This window comes from Lynx rufus, unplaced genomic scaffold, assembly GCF_022079265.1.
Source record: "Lynx rufus isolate CCGP_SWC_20201006 ecotype Redwood Valley unplaced genomic scaffold, mLynRuf1.p SCAF_2, whole genome shotgun sequence".
Lineage (NCBI taxonomy): Eukaryota > Metazoa > Chordata > Mammalia > Carnivora > Felidae > Lynx > Lynx rufus.
In genome coordinates this window covers 150,483,427-150,503,321 of record NW_025814834.1, presented here as the reverse complement: position 1 = coordinate 150,503,321, position 19,895 = coordinate 150,483,427, and the positions used below count along the sequence as shown (strand labels likewise).

Below are 19,895 nucleotides of genomic sequence, written 5' to 3'. Positions count from 1 at the left end.
ACGTAATTAGTATACATACAAACACAAATGTATCAAAATGAGAAAAGTTTCAGGACACTGTATTTATCCTACTATGTTGCAGTGCACTCTGACATTTTCTATTGATTCTGTTACAATAAAAATAAAAGGGCTAGTCATGACCCACTGAATTGATTTCATGACCCCTCTATGATGGCTGGAGAGCAGCACTTTGAAAACACACACACAACTATACAAGAAGCCTTGTCTTGAAGCTGTGCTCTATTCATTGTTAAACTACTCACATGGGGTGGCCTGGGGAAGCTTGGAGACTAGGGGAGGCTGAAAGCTTTAGACATGCTTAGTTTGAGCGTAATGTAAAAATGAAATCAGTACCCTTTGTGACTAGGGTACTTCTCTCTTTCAACACTGTATTTTTTGTAGAAAGAGGAGCTGAGCTGGAAAACCTGGGTCCCTGCTAGAGGACTAAGATGGCATAAGACAAGTCAGAAGAATACCAAAAGCAAAATGGTTTCACTACCTCAAAATAAACCACTAGATTATAATTTCTCCACAGAAAACTCTTGAATTGGAAAATATGTTTATATCACAAGTGACCTAAAATATGACCCAAAGCTGAACTATAGTTCTTTCTTTGTAAAATGATGGTTCCCTAGGACTCAAAAAAAAAAAAAAGTAACAATTAAGAGAATAAAGTGGATGTGTTTTTCTTCCATTAGTATCTTTTAACTGCACCAAGATTATTAATTTTAGCTCTTTGAATGATTTCAGACAAAGAATGTCCAAGTTTACCACAAGCATATCTCCAAGTTTTAAAAATAATTACATCAATATCTTACTGTTAACAATATTAAATTATACATAGCTATAGAAAGAGCCTAAATGTCCATCAACTGATGAATGGATAAAGAAGATGTAGTTTACATATACAATGGAACGCTACTTGGCAATGAGAAAGAATGAAATCTGGCCATTTGCAGCAACGTGGATGGAACTGGAGGGTACTATGCTAAGTGAAATAAGTCAGTTAGAGAAAGACAGATACCATATGTTTTCACTCATGTGTGATCTTGAGAAACTTAACATAAGACCATGGGGGAGGGATGGGGAAATAATAGTTACAAACAGAGAGGGAGGGAGGCAAACCATTGAGACTCTTAAATACTGAGAACAAACTGAGGGTTGATGGGGGGTGGGGGAGAGGGGAAAGAGGGTGATGGGTATTGAGGAAGGCACATGCTGGGATGAGCACTGGGTATTGTACGGAAACCAATTTGACAATAAATTATATTTTAAAAATTATACATAGGTAACTACAGAAAAGCTACATTTAAATGGGTATCTTTTTTCTTTCTTTGTTCAGAAAAATAACATGCAGTTTTGGAAGACAAAAGTCAAAATTTAGAAAACAGAGCTCCAAATGTAGCACCAGGAGTGGAAGTCAACACATATGTAAGAAGAGTTTATAGGAAAGAACTGCCATGGGCATGTCTAGCAAAAAACACAGCTTCCAGAACATATTTCATATCCACTTGCTCTTCATTTCTTCAGGCCATTGATTCACGTTTGCCACAGACACATCAACTGGCAGACACTGATGAAAGTCATGGGATGATAGAAATTGTGTGGGTCTAGGGATATTATACTCTTCCAATGGCTTTTATCTAAAGCTTTCTATACAAAAAAAACTACTTTTCAAGTATGTTATGAATGGTTAAGGAAGCTGAGCTTTTGAAACAGAGTAAATTGAGCTTCATCTCATAATGGAGTATCACTAGCAAGACATAAGTTTTATGATTGGTTAGTTAAGTAGCACAAATATAATGTCTCAGGTTGAATAAAAACCAGTATTTTTTATTCACCAAACCCTCATCTCACCTCACAAATGTAAATTATCAACATTGCCCCATCAATTTTTCCACATCTCTTATCCTTCTCTCACCCACCATGTCCCATCTCAACATGACCTGAGATCCAGAAAGAAAGCAGAGCATCTCCAAATTGTAAAGAATATTAGATATTCATATCAAGGCAAAAAGTCAAAACCGGCATCCCCCAACCTCTAGGATGGCGTTATATCCCTACCACGTTGCCTTTCACAGCATGTACAAAATTCAACTCTGCCAAGATGGAGAGATTTGTAAATAAAACCACATTTTGACAGCAAAGAGGAAATAGTTTTCTCTTATCTTGACTGGATAATGTTATATATATCTATATACTATGGGATGTCATATTTGCCTGATACATCCTAATGTGACAAATTTGGGGCCAAAGAGGAAAAATTACTGCGTCTGCAAGATGGCATGCTAGCAACCTCAAGAAATAAGTGGACAATTAGGAATAGGTTGTGCTAGGGAACCAAATCCCTTTAGGCCCCAAACAGGAAATAGTTAAGGATATAGTTCTCTTGGTGAACTTGGAGCTACAGAGCCAAAATCTCAAAGTTCTGAGAGGGCATAGGTGGGCTTTTTTCAATCCTGCATCCTTTTCAACATTAATGAAATTAATTTTTACTGGAGTATCACCCTCATTCTACTTCATAGTGCTCTCTATCTCTGGAAGGCTGTCCTCTCTGACTTCTCCCATTACTTCTAGCTCAATAATCTCTTCTGAGAAGTCCTGGTGTGGGTCAGATATACCTCCTCAGAGTTTCCATAGCACCAGACAGAACTCTGTCGTGAAACCTCTCCCCTTGTTCTGCAAGCATCTGCCACCAGTCTGCATCCCTGGTGAACTGTGAGATCCTGAAGGCAGCAGTGAGATCTAATTCATCTCTATCTCCCTAGCACCATACGTTGGGTCTGGCATGTAGGAGACAGTTGTTGAATGCATAAACATACAGGAGTCATGTAACTACTATTGCTTTACCTTCAAAAGCACAGTCATTTTTAATGCAATCATGCACTCATAATTCAGCTTCATCTCATAATGGATCATCATTAGCAAGGCATGAGTTTATATGATTGGTTAATTAAGTAGGACAAGTATAATGTTTCAGGTTGAATAAAAACCAGTATTTTTTATTCATCAAACCCTCATCTCATCTCACAAATGTAAGTTATCAACACTGCCCCATCAATTTTTCCACATCTCTTATCCTTCTCTCACCCTCCATGTCCCATCTGAACAGGACCTGTAAGCAAATTAGAAAACTCTAATATTTCTTAAACAAGAACAAAGAAATCAAATACATATTTTTAATTAAGGCAAAGGTTTATTTAATCACACATATTCAAATAAAGCAACATACTGATGTATTCATCTTCACTATAATGACAATTTACTCCTATGAGCGCACCTACTTGCAAAAGCAGCTTAGAGGTTGTATTCTCTTTAATTTGCTAACATAAACTAAGTTAAGTTTGCCCACAGTGATTTAAACCAACCCTGTAATAATGTATACTTTCATCTTTTTAGTCTGCTGTGCTTTTTCCTCTGGTCATACTTGCTTGGATGACCTAAACATTTACAAACAGGAGTCTAAAGTCTGATGATTTATTCTTTCCATGTGATACTACTGCTCCTTCAGCACTCAGCTTCAGGAAGACAATGTACATTATTAAACTATTTGACAATGATGAAGTGAACTAGGATGGCATCATATGCACGCATTTTAAATGGGATTTGTTGTTTGAGACTACTCCTGCTTGTCCATTTGGATGAAAAGTGCCTACTTATGAAATGGGCCTGAGGACTCTAACAGATTTAATACCTCATACCAGTTTAGGGAAAGCAATAAAAGCTAACTTCAAAGGTGAGGGGAGCATTGTGATGGAACACTGGGGATTTATTTATGGTAAATAAATATTTATTGACTATCTGGAATGAACAACACGCCATGTTCTATACAAGATACGAATGAAACTTCTCTTTCTCTCATTAAAATTTCAGTTATTTTAACTTTAATTATGATACCCCTTGAGCCGGGGAATGAACTCTACCACATGTCCAGTTAGAAAATGAGGCTTTCTGAAGTGGTTACAGAGTTGAACAGCAAATGCCAGTAAAATAAGTAACAACCAGCACTCAGTTTTTAAACATGCATCTCCAAATTTATAGTGAGATTCATAAGAGGCCATGAATAATTTATTTATGAGGCAAAATCAATGGAAGGTAAATCTATTTGTTCGAAAGTCTTAAGTACATTTTTCTGTGTTGAGGCATATAGTAATGGATAGATACACATCATTACTCTAATAAAACTAATTTTGAAGAAATATGAGCTCAACAAGAATTTAAATACATGCAAAAGCAATTTTCCAGCATATCTGAATTATAGGGATCCATCTCTGCCTTCTTAGTTTTATAACGATTCTCTAATGATTCTAGGAATCTCTGCAGAAAGCTCATTTTCAGCTAATAGTATCTAATAGAAGTCACTCCCTACTCATCATTACGTTCTTTATTTTCAAGGCTTTCAAGATCAACTGCATGGGAATAGATTGCATTATATAATAGATGTACTCCAGTTTCCAAGACATATCAATTTCCAAACATTCATTGCCAAGGCCAAGTAGAGTCAAAAAAGAAACATCCTGAAAAGGAGCAGTTGTTCTATCCAGTTGGAGGTGACAGTTTATCACGAACTATTAATCCGCTGCCATGGAAAGAGCCTCCAGCACATTCACTTTCCATCTTGGTGAGAGTAAGAGTAATTTCTAATTATGGCTTAGGGCAGTTCTCTCACCTGATGTTAAAAAGAAGTTTGAGGAAATGTGTGCATTTAAAAAAAGCAATCGTCCAGCCTCCTGGTAAACAACACAATTCTGGACAAATTGTGCTTAGGCAATTCTGGGGTTCCATCAAGGGATACAGGAGTACTGATGCATAGGGGCACTTGTACCCCAATGTTTATAGCAGCACTCTCAACAATAGCCAAATTGTGGAAAAAGCCTACATGTCCATCAACTGATGAATGGATAAAGAAATTGTGGTTTATATACACAATGGAGTACTACGTGGCAATGAGAAAGAATGAAATATGGCCCTTTGTAGCAATATGGATGGAATTGGAGAGTGTGATGCTAAGTGAAATAAGCCATACAGAGAAAGACAGATACCATATGTTTTCACTCTTATGTGGATCCTGAGAAACTTAACAGAAACCCATGGGGGAGGTGAAGGAAAACAAAAGAAAAAAAAGAGGTTAGAGTGGGAGAGAGAGCCAAAGCATAAGAGACTCTTGAAAACAGAACAAACTGAGGGTTGATGGGGGTGGGAGGGAGGGTAGGGTAGGTGATGGGCATTGAAGAGGGCATCTTTTGGGAGGAGCACTGTTGTATGGAAACTAATTTGACAATAAATTTCATATAATAAAAAAAATAAAATAAAATAATTCTGGGGTTTCATGTAAATGACCAGATAATTATTTTTTAACTAAAATGAAAATAATCTACTCTCATTTATGAGATGACGGAAGTAAAACATTCACTTCGTTAATATCCAACTGAGATTATGTATTGTTAGCTGTATAAAATGGGATTCAGGTAGTTGTTTTGTATTGATTTAATGTTCTGTTATGATTAACCACAACCGGCTACAAGCACTTCAAGCAAAAATGACCTTCATATTTTCATGAAAACCTCAGTTTTGTCACTTATTAGTTGTGTGTCTTTGGACAACTTACTTAACTCTGGTTACCTAAGCCTCAGTTTCCTTCTTTTAAATAGAGCTAATAACAATACCATGTTTTGCAATTCACACACACACATAACTTGGCACATGTTGGCTAGTCATTAGACATTGGCTTCATATTCAATTTGCCTCTGGGATCAAAAGGGTTATGCTTTTAGCCTAACCAAAGAATATACCCAGGGCCAAAATACGTAGATCCAAACAGTTAAGTGCTCTAATAAAAGGGGAATTTCTATCAAAATATGTATTGCTCACTCTTTCCATTTATACCTCCCTGCCCTACCTTAATGTCTAATTCCACTTTTGAGACTTATTACTGTGCTATGCTGCCTTCCTAAAGAGGTCCCTAAAAATGCAAATGGTCCAGGAAAGGATAATTAAAGCCATTCTCACAGTGTGAGAATGAGTCTCTGTTTTTTTCTCTCCTAGACAAAATATTCCACATACCAATCCTTGATACCTGTAAAGGATAAAATAACTCTCAAAGAGGGGTTAAAGGGCACAGGATATACTTTACAATTTTGCTTGAGTAGCCTTTGTCAGTTAATCATTTATTAGGTACTAAAAACCTGCTAGAAGGAAAAATCAAGAAAATGGTATTAAAAGTTGCCTCTAAGAAAGGGAACCAGGTAGTCACGTACAAGAGCAGGGAGACAACTTCACTGCATATTTATCCTCTTACACCTTTTCATTTTGGTATTGCAGAAGTGTATAATTTATCCAAAATTTTTAATTTTTTAAAAACCCAATTCTCACACCCTGTCACTTGTCTTACATTAGCTCTTAGGTATTTGTTTATAGGACATTGACATTTGTAAACTGACTTTTTTTCCTTCAGAAATTAAGCTGGATTCATTTAAAATATGACTGGTTCTCCGAGTGCCTGGATGGCTCAGTTGGTTAAACATCCAACTCTTAATTTCAGCTGAGGTCATGATCTCACAGTCACGAGATGGAGCCTGTGTTGGTCGGGCTCCACGGTGGGCATGGAAAAAGAGTCTCTCTTTTCCTCTCCCTTTGCCCCCCCCCCCCCCACTTATACATGAGCATGCACACACACACTCTCTCAAAAACTAAAAAAAAAAAAAAAAAAAAAAAGACTAGTTCTAAAAGCTAATTTATTTGTCTTTAAAGTATTAAACATTAAAATATTCCTATTCATGAAGACACAGAATTATGAGACACTTAACATTATTTGCTGACTCTGTACACAGTTTTCTTCACCAAAACTTAAGCTTCCTGCAGATAGTGTCTGTGTTTTATTAATCTTGGGAGGTCCCATTGTGGCAAACACTGCTTTCACAGAGGGGTATTTTCTTGAGTTCGGTTCTCAGTCCTTTCTTCCAAGAAAGAAAAGTCATTAAATATAACATGATGCTTTGATAAAGAAGGATTTCTCAGGATTTTTATAAAAACAAGCAAAATAATAAGAGACAGAGTCAGGGGAAAGGAGAGGAAGAGTAAAACAGTTATAAGTCACCTGCAATTATAATGAAACTTTTGGGGCTCTATTAATTGAGAATGCTTGCAAAACACCAAATATGTCATAAGGAGGGAAATCTAAGGTTGACCTAAAGTCATGGACACACTTGTTCAAAAAGATATTTGCTGCATGACTCTTGTGTGCAAGGTCCTGGTTATAAGATGCTGAAGAATGTAGATGTGATCCCTGCCCTGACAGTTTTCATAACAGTGGAGGGATACAGAAAGGTAAACCAGGCCATTATCATAAAGTACGACAAATACCACAGAAGGGAGTGCAGAGAGTCATAGGTGCTCATAAAAGGAGAGCCAACCCTAGACTTGGTTGTCTAGTATCACAGTGGTTGTGACTAGAGCTTGAGTCCTACAGACCTGAGTTCAAATCCTCGTTTCACTGGTTCTACTCTATGATCCTGGCCAATGATTTAATCCGTCTAAGCCTCAATTCCATCAACTTGAAAGTAAGAATAATGATAGCGCTGAGATCTAAGAGTTGATGTGAGCATTCATTGAAACCTGTGACATAAATCTGACACAATGTTTGGCAGATGGCAAGCACCCGAGAGAGAATAGCTAGTAATATTAATGATACCAGTAAGCTGAGAAGTGCTGCATGAATAGAAACAGCTAGGTAAAATGGAGAAGAGGAAAGAGGCGGAATGTCCCAGAAAAAGGGACATTTTCTCAATTTCTATGCCTAGAAAAGCAACAGCATGGTGAGCTTTAGTGAAAGAAGCTGGCTTGAGCCAAAGGGTTGGTAGGCACCTGGGGTAGGGTCAGAGATGCAACTGAAGATGGAAAAGCAAGAGAGTCCAGTTCAATGGGTTCATAAAGCTTAATAGGGGTCCCTCAAGAAGTTTCATCGTAGCAGGGACAGGATCAGATTTGAGTTTTAGAAAGACCAGCTTAGTCACAGTGTGAAGAACAGAATAGAGAATAAGGAGACAGAAGGCAAGGATATCAGTGGCAATAATCTTAAAATAATGCCTTAGTCGTTGTGGAATTTCAGTCAGAGAGTCAAGCATCGCATGAAAAATATATACAACAGTACAAAGAAGGCCTTGAAGTAATTATTATCAGCTTGTTAATATCGGCTAGTTAGGATTTCATTTATTCATTTATTCACTCAACAACTAAGGCAGTAAACTGGTATTGTGAGCAGTTTCAAAGAGTGTTAGTCACCCTGCATAGCCCTGCTTTCCAGAAGCACCCCATCTAATACAACTGCCCATATTTCTCTCTCCAGCTGGAAGGTCTGCTACTCTGCTGATTCAGATCATGTGCAATGGCAAAGGTGTTTTTGGGAGACCACGTGTACCTGCAGGAAACTCAAGCTGGGAGGAAGTGCTACAAAGCAGATTAGAATGGATCCTAAGGTATGCAGATGACTCCCCTTCGCCCTGGGAAGGAGAAATGTCACTGTAATGTCACATCACTATATAGTAGACTTCTCACTGCTCAAGAAGAAGCAAATCTTCCATGACCTAATATTAAGTGAATAATAACCAGCATTCATGAAATGTCCTATCCTATAAATTTCAGATAGATTAATAAATTTATTACAATCACTTTATGAAATAGGTATTATTATGTCCACTTTTCAGGTGAGAAAAATGAGGCAAGAGACACTACCCAAGGCCACAGAACTGGATGCAGTCTGACGATCCTACCCACTACACCATGTGGCCTCTGGCAGGGGGCCACGAGACCGATATAAGACTGAAGCCATTCCAAAATGTATGCTTCAAAAACTGACAGAGAAAGATCACTGCCCACTTTAGCATTGGGAAGGCCAAACTTGGGAAGGTTTTATTACAGGAATAAAATGAAATGGATGATTAAATATGTGACAGTATGTTGACAGGAAACTGGATTACTTTCATCAAGTGAGTACCATTTTGAAAAGGTTTCTGAAATCTTTTACTCTTTTAAGCACAAACCACAATCGTGTCATATGGCCTAGGATATACTAGAAAGTATTCAAATGGCGTTACATGCTTATCAGTTTAAAATAGAGTGGGCCATCTCACAAACCCAAAGGTGTGGCAAAGAAAATAAAAAGATAAAGTGAAAAAGACCCATTACTCTTTTTGTTTTCTGCTAAGGCAGGGTGGAAAAAAAGATAAATTGTCTCAGTAAGAATTAAGTGGAATACGCTTATTCTTTCAGCCCACGTATGGTTCTATCAACTAACTAGCGAAGCATGTGTAGAATAAGCATATTCAAAAAAAATTGTTTTAATGTTTATTTATTTCTGAGAGAGAAAGAGAGCGAGCAAGCCAGGGAGGGGCAGAGAGAGGGGGAGCCACAGAATCCGAAGCAGGCTCCAGCCTCTGAGCTGTCAGCACAGAGCCTGATGCGAGGCTTGAGATCATGACCTGAGCCGAAGTCGGAGGCTTAACCCACTGAGCCACCCAGGCGCCCTTAGAACAAGCATATTTTAACCATAAGCTCTATGGGGGCATTTCCAATGTGAACTGAATAAAGACAAAATAGAAGAAAAAAATCCCGAACCGCCCAGATATGAAAGAAAACAGCTTCTTGCAATGCCACTGGATGCAATAGCAACGGAGAGTCTTGAGCCTGGGCTCTGCGCCGGGCAATAAGGGGAATCCCAGGCCAGATGGCTTTTTAAAATCCATTCTCACTCTGTCTCTCTCCACCAACCTACCTCGGGTTTAAAGCAATCACAGCCATTTTCCCAAGCTGCAATATTTTAAAGGAGTCTCTTTTCCTTGAGAACACAAAAAGCTCTAATTGTTAGAAGTTTAAAAACACAGAGAATAAAGATCATGGAATCTGTGAAACAACCATTTCTAATTAAACACAGACACACACCCCCAGCACTCTACCCTGAGTACAGCTTTTCACACCTAGCCTATTCACGAACACATTATTCACAGCTCACCAACAAACCATTCTCCTTACAATCTGCTGGACTCACTCCTCACCACTCAAAAGTAACTCGGGACGCCCTAGGTCTGTGGGCGCCGACACCCGCTTAGTTCATCTGCCCCGCGCTGGTCCGAAAACCCTAGGCAAGGCTAGGGGGCTTCAGTGTCACCAACTGGCGCTGTCCCCCACCCCCTCCCGGAGTCCTCGCTCGGCATCCGCCCGCCCGCCCGCCTGGAACAGCCACCCTCCCTGCCCCTGCTCCCTCGGAAACGCTCCGAGTTGCATCGTCTTTGCCACTGTTTAATCTTTCCAAATAAAAATGTCTGTGAGGTGGATTCCCCACCCCGCCCACCTGCCGGAGTCCGCACAACCACACTCAGTCGGGTCGTCTTGGAGGCACCCAAGCTGTGCCGACAGCCCGGAGGCGTGAACAATGAACTTCTCTCTCTTTCTCTCTCTGACTCTCTCTCTCAGACACACCCTCTCCCCCAGATGAGAAGTTTTAAACTAGCCCGGGGGCCAATTCCGCGATTCCGCCTGCAACTGGGGCGCGGGCGGCGGGCGGCGGGGGAGGGACCGGTGCGCGTCCCCGGCCGCGCCCCTCGCGTGGCCGGGCGGGCACTCACCTCCTTCCTCCGGCTCGGCGCCCCGGGTCGGGTGATGAGGGCCGTCTCCTCGCACACCACGGCCACGTCTTCCACGAACACGCAGTCGGGGAGGCTCTCGTCGGCTGGCAGCTTCACCACCTGCAGCCCCAGCTTACTGCCCAGCACGCCCACGTAGAGCTGATGCTGCCGCTCGGCACGGGCGAAATCCACCTCGTCGCCCTTGGCGCGCCTCAGCGCGTGCTGGCAGAGGGACTCGGGCAGCGCCCGCACCACGGCATGGGTGGCCCGGCCGAAGGCGGCGGGGTGGCCGAGCGCTGCCATGGCTCCAGGAGGCTGCGGGGCGGCGGCGGGGGCGCGGCGACCGGGTCCTCCCGCGGGCAGCGCGCAGAGCCTGCGAGCGCCCGGCGGCTTCCCTTGGCAGCAGATGAATGTGATGCAGAAAGAGCCCCGCTCGCGCCCGGAGCCCTGCCCGCGCGACTGAGCATGCCCAGAGCTCCCGGCGCCGGCCCGCGCGCAGCCCGCGCGCCCACCCCGGCGCTCTCGGGTTTTGCGGCAGCCTAGGTGGGGGTTGTAGTGGCGAGCACCGCACGAGGAGTGGGCTCGCAGAGGCGGCGGAGGGAGCGGGGAGCGAGCGAGCCGTGCGCAGGTGGGGGACCTCGGTGGACCTCGGTGGACCCGGCCCTGACGTTACCTGTATTCCGCCGCAGGTGCACACCTCACATCAGCCCCAAGGCGCACGTGGAGAGCGTGCAGTGCTCTGGGCAGTGACTGGAGGGCTTCTCGGGGGTCAAGAGGCAAAGGATAAGATGATGCCTCCGTGGTTAAATACTTTGACCTCTCTCCCTACTCTCTTGGTCCCAGGTTGCCCAGCACGTGGTACCACCCCCACTTCCTGGCGTGAAAATCTCTCTCTCTTCGTACCCAAGTCCGCCAATGACCCCTCACCCCAGGTGAGACTCGCGATTATAAAAAGAGTGCGTTTCTTCCCGTCTGTGATAAAGGGGAAGAGTCCAAAAACACACGTAGAGAAAAACAGACAATATAGAAACTCACAGTATTTCAAGGACAGTCCGTTGTCACGAACAATGTGATTCTGGTGTGTTTGTCTCCAGGGGCCGCAGACTAGGGGAGGCAAAGACCAAGCACGCTTTCCCCACGACAGAGAAGCGCTCACCTCGCGCAGCGTCAGACTACATAGCATCACAACTTCTCATCCCTGGAAAAGGTTTCCAGCTTTCTCCCTGGCCTCCCCCTCACGCCTGTACAGGCTCCGTGCAATTTCTCCTGGTATTTGTTGAATGTTTCTTTTTCCATACACCTTAGGGAGTGTCTTTCTCTTCTTAATGGCACTTAATGTCTATTTTTCTCCTCTTGCATATCGTAGATTAAATCATCCATGAATTCTGTTTCTTTTGAGGGGAAGATCCACTTCAAAACCCAGACCCTAGCTCCAAAATAATCTCAGGTAATAATCTTGTTTCCTCATATTCTGTAGCACATTTCTAATTTAAAGATTGATTAGATCATAGAACAATAGATTTGAATGAGACATCAGAAATCCTCTAACTTCCCACCCAGTGGTCCTGAATTCCAGCTAGAACATCTATGAAAATCATCAGATCTTAAAACATTTTATTTAAAACAAATTTTTAATGTTTATTTTTGAGAGAGAGAGAGAGAGTGAGAGAGCGAGTGCGCACACAAGTGGGGGGAGGGGTGCGGAGAGTCGGACTCAGAATCTGAAGCAGGCTCCGGGCTTTGAGCCCAACGACATGGGGCTCAAACTCAGGAGCCTTGAGATCATGACCTGACCTGAAGTCAGATGCTCAACTAACTGAGCCACCCAGGTGCCCCAGATCTTAAAACATTTTAAACCTCTCTTACTTACAAAGCGTATTCTACTTTTGAAGAGCTATAATGGTTAAAATCTTCATTTTGGGCTTAAAACCCACTGGTTCCTGTTCTGTCTTCTAGCCTTGCCTAATAGGCTAGTATTCTTTCACATTACTTGAAGACAGTTCTAATATCTACACTGCCTGACACCACCCTCCCACCCACCATCTTGACCCCTTCTAGGCCTTGAGCCTGAACCACCAAAAAGTAACTAGTGATTTGGTTTCTAACATTCTGGTCATCTTCTTTTTGACACACACCAGTTCGCCTGTATCCCTTTAAATCATGGTATCTGGCCAGATTTCATTCTTTCTCATTGCCACGTAGTATTCCATTTGTGTATATAAACCACAATTTCTTTATCCATTCATCAGTTGATGGACATTTAGGCTCTTTCCATAATTTGGCTATTGTTGAAAGTGCTGCTATATGAAATATGGCCTTTTGTATAAATGTGGATGGAACTGGAGAGTGTTATGCTAAGTGAAATAAGTCATGCAGAGAAAGACAGATACCATATGTTTTCACTCTTATGTGGATCCTGAGAAACTTAACAGAAGACCATGGAGGAGGGGAAGAAGAAAAAAAAAGGTTAGAGAGGGAGGGAGCCAAAGCATAAGAGACTCTTAAAAACTGAGAACAAACTGAGGGCTGATGGGGGGTGGGAGGGAGGGGAGGGTGGGTGATGGGTATTGAGGAGGGCACCTGTTGGGATGAGCACTGGGTGTTGTATGGAAACCAATTCGACAATAAATTTCATATTTAAAAAAAAAAACAAAAATAAATAAAATGTTATTTAGAAAAAAAAACCATGGTATCTGGAATAGAAACAATTCTTCCTGTGTGTTGTGACCAGCACAGATGACAGCAGGATCCTTGTTCCAGATGCTAGGCTTCTGTTAGCACTGCCTAAGATTGTATTCACTTTTTAAATGATCCAGTGCTAAGGCTTAGGCCATAGGCTTCTTGCCAGAATTCTGGCAAGTTTTTAGCAAATGTGGGTTTCTAGAAGCAGATCTGAGGATCCTGGAATGATTGTCCCAACTGAGCCTGGAGTTGATGTGATTTGCTTTCTCTCACCTGTCGCAAAGCTGACTTGAATTTACCCAGATGACGTACTTCTCAGCTTCAAAAGTGAAGTGTCTTAAGTGAAGGGCAGCTCTGACCCTGACACAGGAGAGTGTGGCCAAAGGTAAAATAACAAACCTTTAAGACCTACTTGGGGGCAAAACTCTTAGGGGCCCCAGGTAGCTTAGTGTCAGAAATCACTTAATGGCGGCCTTAGACAGGAGATTCCCACTAATGCTACAGCTGAAAGCTAACCCATGTGCTGACGTTGCCCTTCGTTCCCTCCTTTACCCAACATTGATGCTACATCTGCTTCTAATTGGCCTCCACCTGGTGACGTTTATTCATGCCCTGTTAAAACCAGTGCCCTGTTAAAACCTGAATACTTTGCCACTCGGTGCCTGGAGCCTAACTTAGCGTGGGGTCTTGTATACCACCCTGAGCTCATGTCAGCCCAGCAGCCAATTAAAACTTAAAAAGTTTTTTCTGTTAGCCATGTCTTTCCATACTGAAATTGGGCTGCTGGCCTTTTTTTTTTTTTTTATGTTTATTTATTTTTGGGAGAGAGAGCGTGAGTGGGGGAGGTACAGAGAAAGAGGGGGACCCAGAATCCGAAGCAGGCTCCAGGCTCTGAGCTGTCAGCACAGAGCCTGATGCAGGGCTCTAACTCACAAACTGTGAGATCTTGACCTGAGCTGAAGTCGGACACTCAACCATCTGAGCCACCCAGGTGCCCCTGGGCTGTTGGTTTTTAAAAATTTAATCTTGTAGTTATCCTTATTAAATGCTATCTGCTTCATTCCCACTTGCCTACTTTTGATTCTGGCATCTTGTGCATTATTTATTACCTTTAGTTTTGTGTCAACTGAAATTTGATGAGCATGCCTTCTGTCTCCTCTAAGCAGTTGTCAAAAAGTGTTAGAATGTATATGTCAGTGAAAAGAATAAAAACACCAACTCCAGTAAATTATAGTTTACATGCCTTCCTGCTTGAAGTAATGAAGGGTCTTTTTTAGGAAAGCAGATTTTATTGAGCCTAATGCATCTATAAATTCATTTCCCCCACACATATTTATTGAAAATTCCCAAGGCTCAACACCGTATTACATACTTCAGAGACATACAAGAAGCATAAAAACATGATCCTTGACCTTGAAGAGCTTACAACCGCATTGGGAAAACAAGACATCCAAAATTGAAGCTATGACAAGGGCATATGAAAGGCATAGACAACAAAGTGATATAGGCATTGAGGGAAGGAGATATCACTGTGGCTGATGGGTGTGGAAGAGAGCTGCTTAGAGGCAATTGGTCTTGGTTTAGGCCTTGAATAATTTTTAGGATGTGAATAACTGGAATGGGAGAATGAGATTTTAAGGAAAAGTATGTGCAGAAGCGAGACACATGTTCCAGGGATAACAGATCAGCTCAGTTCACATATATATTGGTTAAGATAACTCTAGCTGCTACAACAAACACCCCCAACAAATATAGCGGCACAAAGCTGACATAAGTTTATCTTTTGTTCCTTTAAATCTAACACAGATGTTCCTGGTTGGTTCCTGACTCTTTTCCCCCAAACATGCAGGGATCCAGCCTTCTTCCATTTTGTGGCTCCAACACTTCAAAATATGGCATCCAAGCTCACCATGCTTACCTTCCTTAAGCTGAAAGGAAGGGAAAGCACATACAGCATCATATGCGAGAGGGTTAATGGGCCAGGCCAGGAAGTGATGCATATCACCTCTGCTCATGTTCCTCTGGCTGGAATTCAGTCACACAGCTACAGTAATCACAGGGAAAAACTAGGAAGTAAAATCTGTGGGCCCAGAAAGAAGAGGAAACAGGTTGCAGAAACACCTAGCTGGGTTCTGCCTCAGAGCACAATGGGAAAAATGGAAAATAAAGGTAGAATGGTAGAATAAGCTTTCCTCACTTGAGCAATGAAGAGACAAATGACGTGGAGATTGAGTGTAGCTTCTAGAGTCAAACTTTGTGGGTGGAAGCATGGCTTTGCTATTTCATTGTATGATCTTAGACATGTTACTTAAAACCTCTTTGTCTGGGGTGCCTGGGTGGCTCAGTAGCGTAAGCATCTGACTCTTGATTTCCGCTCAGTTCATGATCTTGCAGTTTGTGAGATCAAGTCCTGCACTGAGCTCTGTGTTGTCATGGAGCCTGCTTGGGATGCTCTATCTCCCTCTCTCTGCCCCTCCCTCATTCTCTCTCTTTTCTCTCTCTCTCAAAATAAATAAACAAACATTAAAAAAAAGGCACTCTTTGCCACAGTTTCATCTTCATCTGTAGAATGGGAAACAATGAATTCATTATCACAGGGCTACTATGAAGGTAAATTAATAATGCAAGGTACTTAGAAAAGTGCCCAGAATAGCATCTAGCATCTAGTAGATGTTTAATAAATATTATCCATTGACAGGTTGTGAACAGAAGGCTTTGAATGTGATTTCCTACCAAAGGCCAAACCACATATCCATATTCACTGAATTACCAGAGTCATACAGGTATCCTAATGCTTTCCAATTGAATCCATGGCTTTCCTAGGTTGACAGACCATGTCTCACCTACAAGTATAGTCATAGATTCAGTACATATATATTGAACCCTTGCTACATACTAAGTATAGTGCTAGGCACTGGAGATGTAATCATAAACGAGAATGTAGGATTTATTATAGTCAATTTGTTCTTTTTGCTCTTCCACACATTTTAAGATTTTTATAACCAGTTGAAATTGGTTTAATTCCTTTGAAATACCTAGAGCTGTTTCTGTTCTCCAGGTGGACACTGATACAAAGGCAACTTTTCTTTCCCATTGATAATATTGCTGGTACCTACATTTGAAGTCAATTTTAGATAGCAATTATTTCAGGATTAAAACAGACATTCCTGCCTTAGTCCTTTCTTACTCTATTTTTAGAAGATTCAAGATTTACTTTCTTTTTTTTTCTTTTTTTAATTTTTTTTAATGTTTATTTATTTTTGAGACAGAGAGAGACACAGCATGAGCAGGGAAGGGGCAGAGAGAGAGGGAGACACGGAATGTGAAGCAGGCTCCAGGCTCTGAGCTGTCAGCACAGAGCCCAACGCGGGGCTCAAACCCACGAACTGTGAGATCGTGACCTGAGCTGAAGTCGGACTGAAGCTTAACCAACTGAGCCACCCAGGCGCCCCAAGATTTACTTTCATTAGGGATGGGTGTTTGGGAATTCTAAAAGAGAATGAGGGCTCAAGGGTGTCCTTGTCCATTCCAGTGCGAGGAATACTGGATCAAGTAAGTACCATCCATAAGTCTATATTCTGAGAATAAGTCCTGAGTGTTTACACATAGCAATCATTAAATTTTATGTGAAAAGGTTTACTGTGGAAGGCACCCATTGTTACAGAGTTTCCTTGACATCCAAGGAGTAAATGATATTTGGTCAAGAGGGCAGGCAGTTAAGTTATAGACTGGGAGATGGTTCCCGGGTAGTCAGGGCTCTGGTTTCTAAAGTCAAGATGTGTAGCCTCCTAACTTCAGTTTCTTCAACTTTCATATGGGAACTCATTCACTAAACAAATATTTACCAAGCACCTGCAATGTGTGGTAGAGGAATATATATAAGCAGTGACTAAGGCGTGATAAACCTGACTTTGGCTCCTGGCCTTCCTGCATTCTAGTTGTGTAAACTTGGTGTGCCCTAGAATCATTTTCTGTCTTGCTCTAAGTCCTGGAGGACTGACTTGCATGGACTGCACCACCTGCGATCTGTTATTGCTGGCTTTGGCCAATGGGAGGCACTTACAGGAGACTGGAGGGAAAGAGGAGAGAGAGGTCAACATATTGATTCCTCTCACTTTCTTCCTACTTTTTCATGGTCCTGTACCATGCACACACTTCTATAATCATAGCTTCTGTCTGGTGGCCCCTTCTGAGTGATTCCAGGTTCTGGCTGGATTCTGATAACTACTTACATTGAAGTAATAAACAGCACACATTTCAAAACCCACTTTTAAGCACATGACATTGAATACTTTTTAAAAACAAGTTGCAAAAAAAAAAGTCAATTCAGCATTTTCAGAAAGAGCATTTGGCAATATTTAATGTATAAGGAGGCTGTGTTTGGGGCCATCCACTTTCTCCAGTTTTTCAAAGTGTTTCCTGGAATTATGAATGTTGATCAGAGTAGCTGCAGAAGGGATCCAGCATAACATAACCACCCAACATAACAACCATTACATATGTGTTTAATGTAAAGATGTCAATGAAAGCAGCAAAGTTAGAATTCCTAACTCCCATTTTCTAGAAAGAAGCAGCTAATTTGCTGCAAGTCAGCTGAACCGCTTAACGGTGTTCCTTAAATGATCTACATCTGGAGGTGGTAATGGCTTCCCATTTTTGCTAGTCCCTGGATAATTCAACATCCCTTGTTGGTTGTCTTTAACCTGCCCATACCTCTAAGAACATTTTCTTTTTTTTAATAATTTTTTTTTCAACGTTTTTTATTTATTTTTGGGACAGAGAGAGATAGAGCATGAACGGGGGAGGGGCAGAGAGAGAGGGAGACACAGAATCGGAAACAGGCTCCAGGCTCCGAGCCATCAGCCCAGAGCCCGACGCGGGGCTCGAACTCACGGACCGCGAGATCGTGACCTGGCTGATGTCGGACGCTTAACCGACTGCGCCACCCAGGCGCCCCAGAACATTTTCTTTATTAAACATTCTCTTCAAAATTCTTAGTTGAGTATGCCATTTTTTTTTTTTTTAACCAGGGAGCTTTGTTGGGTTACTCACTTAAACTTCTATGTAAATGGGAGTTATATGTAAAGTGGGAGTTATAATACCTTAATCTGTAGGTTGTTTTGAGGCTGAAATGTGATAGCATGTACAAAGGGTCTTATTGTGACCAGCACCAGGAAGTATTCAATTAATGATAACCACTAATATAGCTCTTCTGCTCTTGTGCCAGGCACTGTGACGAATACCCAAGTCCTTCAAATGAGATAACATATAAAGTGCTTACCTCGGTAACAGGGACACTGTAAGCAGTCAATAGGTGCTCTTGGCTCTTCAAAGCTCTACTTTTTCTTCTCCCTCCCCCCTCCCATACAAGGAACATTTCCCCTTTCTAAACCTCTGTAACCCTTTCTATTCCTCTCTTATGCTGTTTATTATTTTCTCTTAGCTGCGTAATAACCCATTGATGCCAGAGTCATCTACTTCATTACAACCACATTAGGAGCTAATGGGATAATCAAAGTATCCTCAACAGTACAGAATACTACGTAAGTGTATTGAGTCTGAACAAGTTGTGATGTATTATGATGATTTGCAAAGGTTACTGTGGCCCTGAGCGTTTATAATTCCTTTTATTTTCTGTTTCTCAGAGCTTTTTGCAACACTGTCTTTCCAGAACTACTTTGTATGGTTATTTCATACTTAAATGTATGTCTGTGGGGGCACAAAAAGATTGCGAGAAAAGCCTTTTCAAACTTTAGGCAATCTAAGTGTTCAAGAAAAGAAAAGCATTTCTCTAGTTGAAATTGTTACGCACACACACACACACACACACACTCCAGGGCTTTGATAAGCCCTCTTCATTTCTTTATGAAATGAAGTTGCTTCATTCCCTGATGAAGAACAATGAACTGCTAGAGCTGTGATTCCAGGGAATGGTCATGCTTGCTCTTGTGGTATCAATCCACACCTGTTTTAGCATTACATCAGAACACACATGTCCTAGGAGTCTTCTTTCCTGCTTCCTCTTTTGCGTCAGTGGTACTGCTCTCTCCTAGCTGCTGCTGCTGCCTCTCCTCCTCTCCTCCTCATCCTTGTCTTCTCCTCCTTCTTTCCTCCTCCTTCTTCTTTTTCTGTTCCACTACTTTTAAATGTTAGTGTTTCCCAGAGTTGTCTACCCTCACTCTATTTTCCTCAAACATTATATGCTCCCTCCTGTGGGAGCTAATCTACACCCGTGACTCAAATATCTTCTCAATGCCAACAATGCCCAGACCTTCATTTCTGGTCCTGCAATCTCCACTGAGCATCAGAACTGCCTAGAAGACACCCATGTTTGGCTGTCCCACAGGAAATCCAAAGTCAACATGCCCACCTCTGAATTCATCATGTTCCTCCCAGGATCTGTCTCCCCTTTCATTCACTCAGAGAGCTGCTCAAGCCAGTAATCTGAACATTATCCTTAGCTTAACTTTCTCCTTTGCTTCCACATTTAATCAACCATCCTATTCTGACAGATCAGTCTTCATAAAATGGCTCAAAATCCACGCATGTCTCTCCAATTACTCTGCCACCACCTAGTCCAGAATATAATTATTG

At 41.8% G+C, this 19,895-nt stretch overlaps 1 protein-coding gene across 2 annotated transcripts in view; it reads right to left on the bottom strand.

Moving 5' to 3' along the window:
* Positions 1–10,922, bottom strand: part of DDAH1 (dimethylarginine dimethylaminohydrolase 1) — a 135,683-nt gene extending 124,761 nt beyond the window's left edge. For both annotated transcript variants that reach the window (XM_047085864.1, XM_047085865.1), the window contains exon 1: positions 10,620–10,922. In XM_047085864.1, coding sequence (XP_046941820.1) covers positions 10,620–10,922 — 303 coding nt within the window. The remainder of the gene's footprint in view (positions 1–10,619) is intronic.
* Between the last annotated feature and the right edge of the window lie 8,973 nt (positions 10,923–19,895).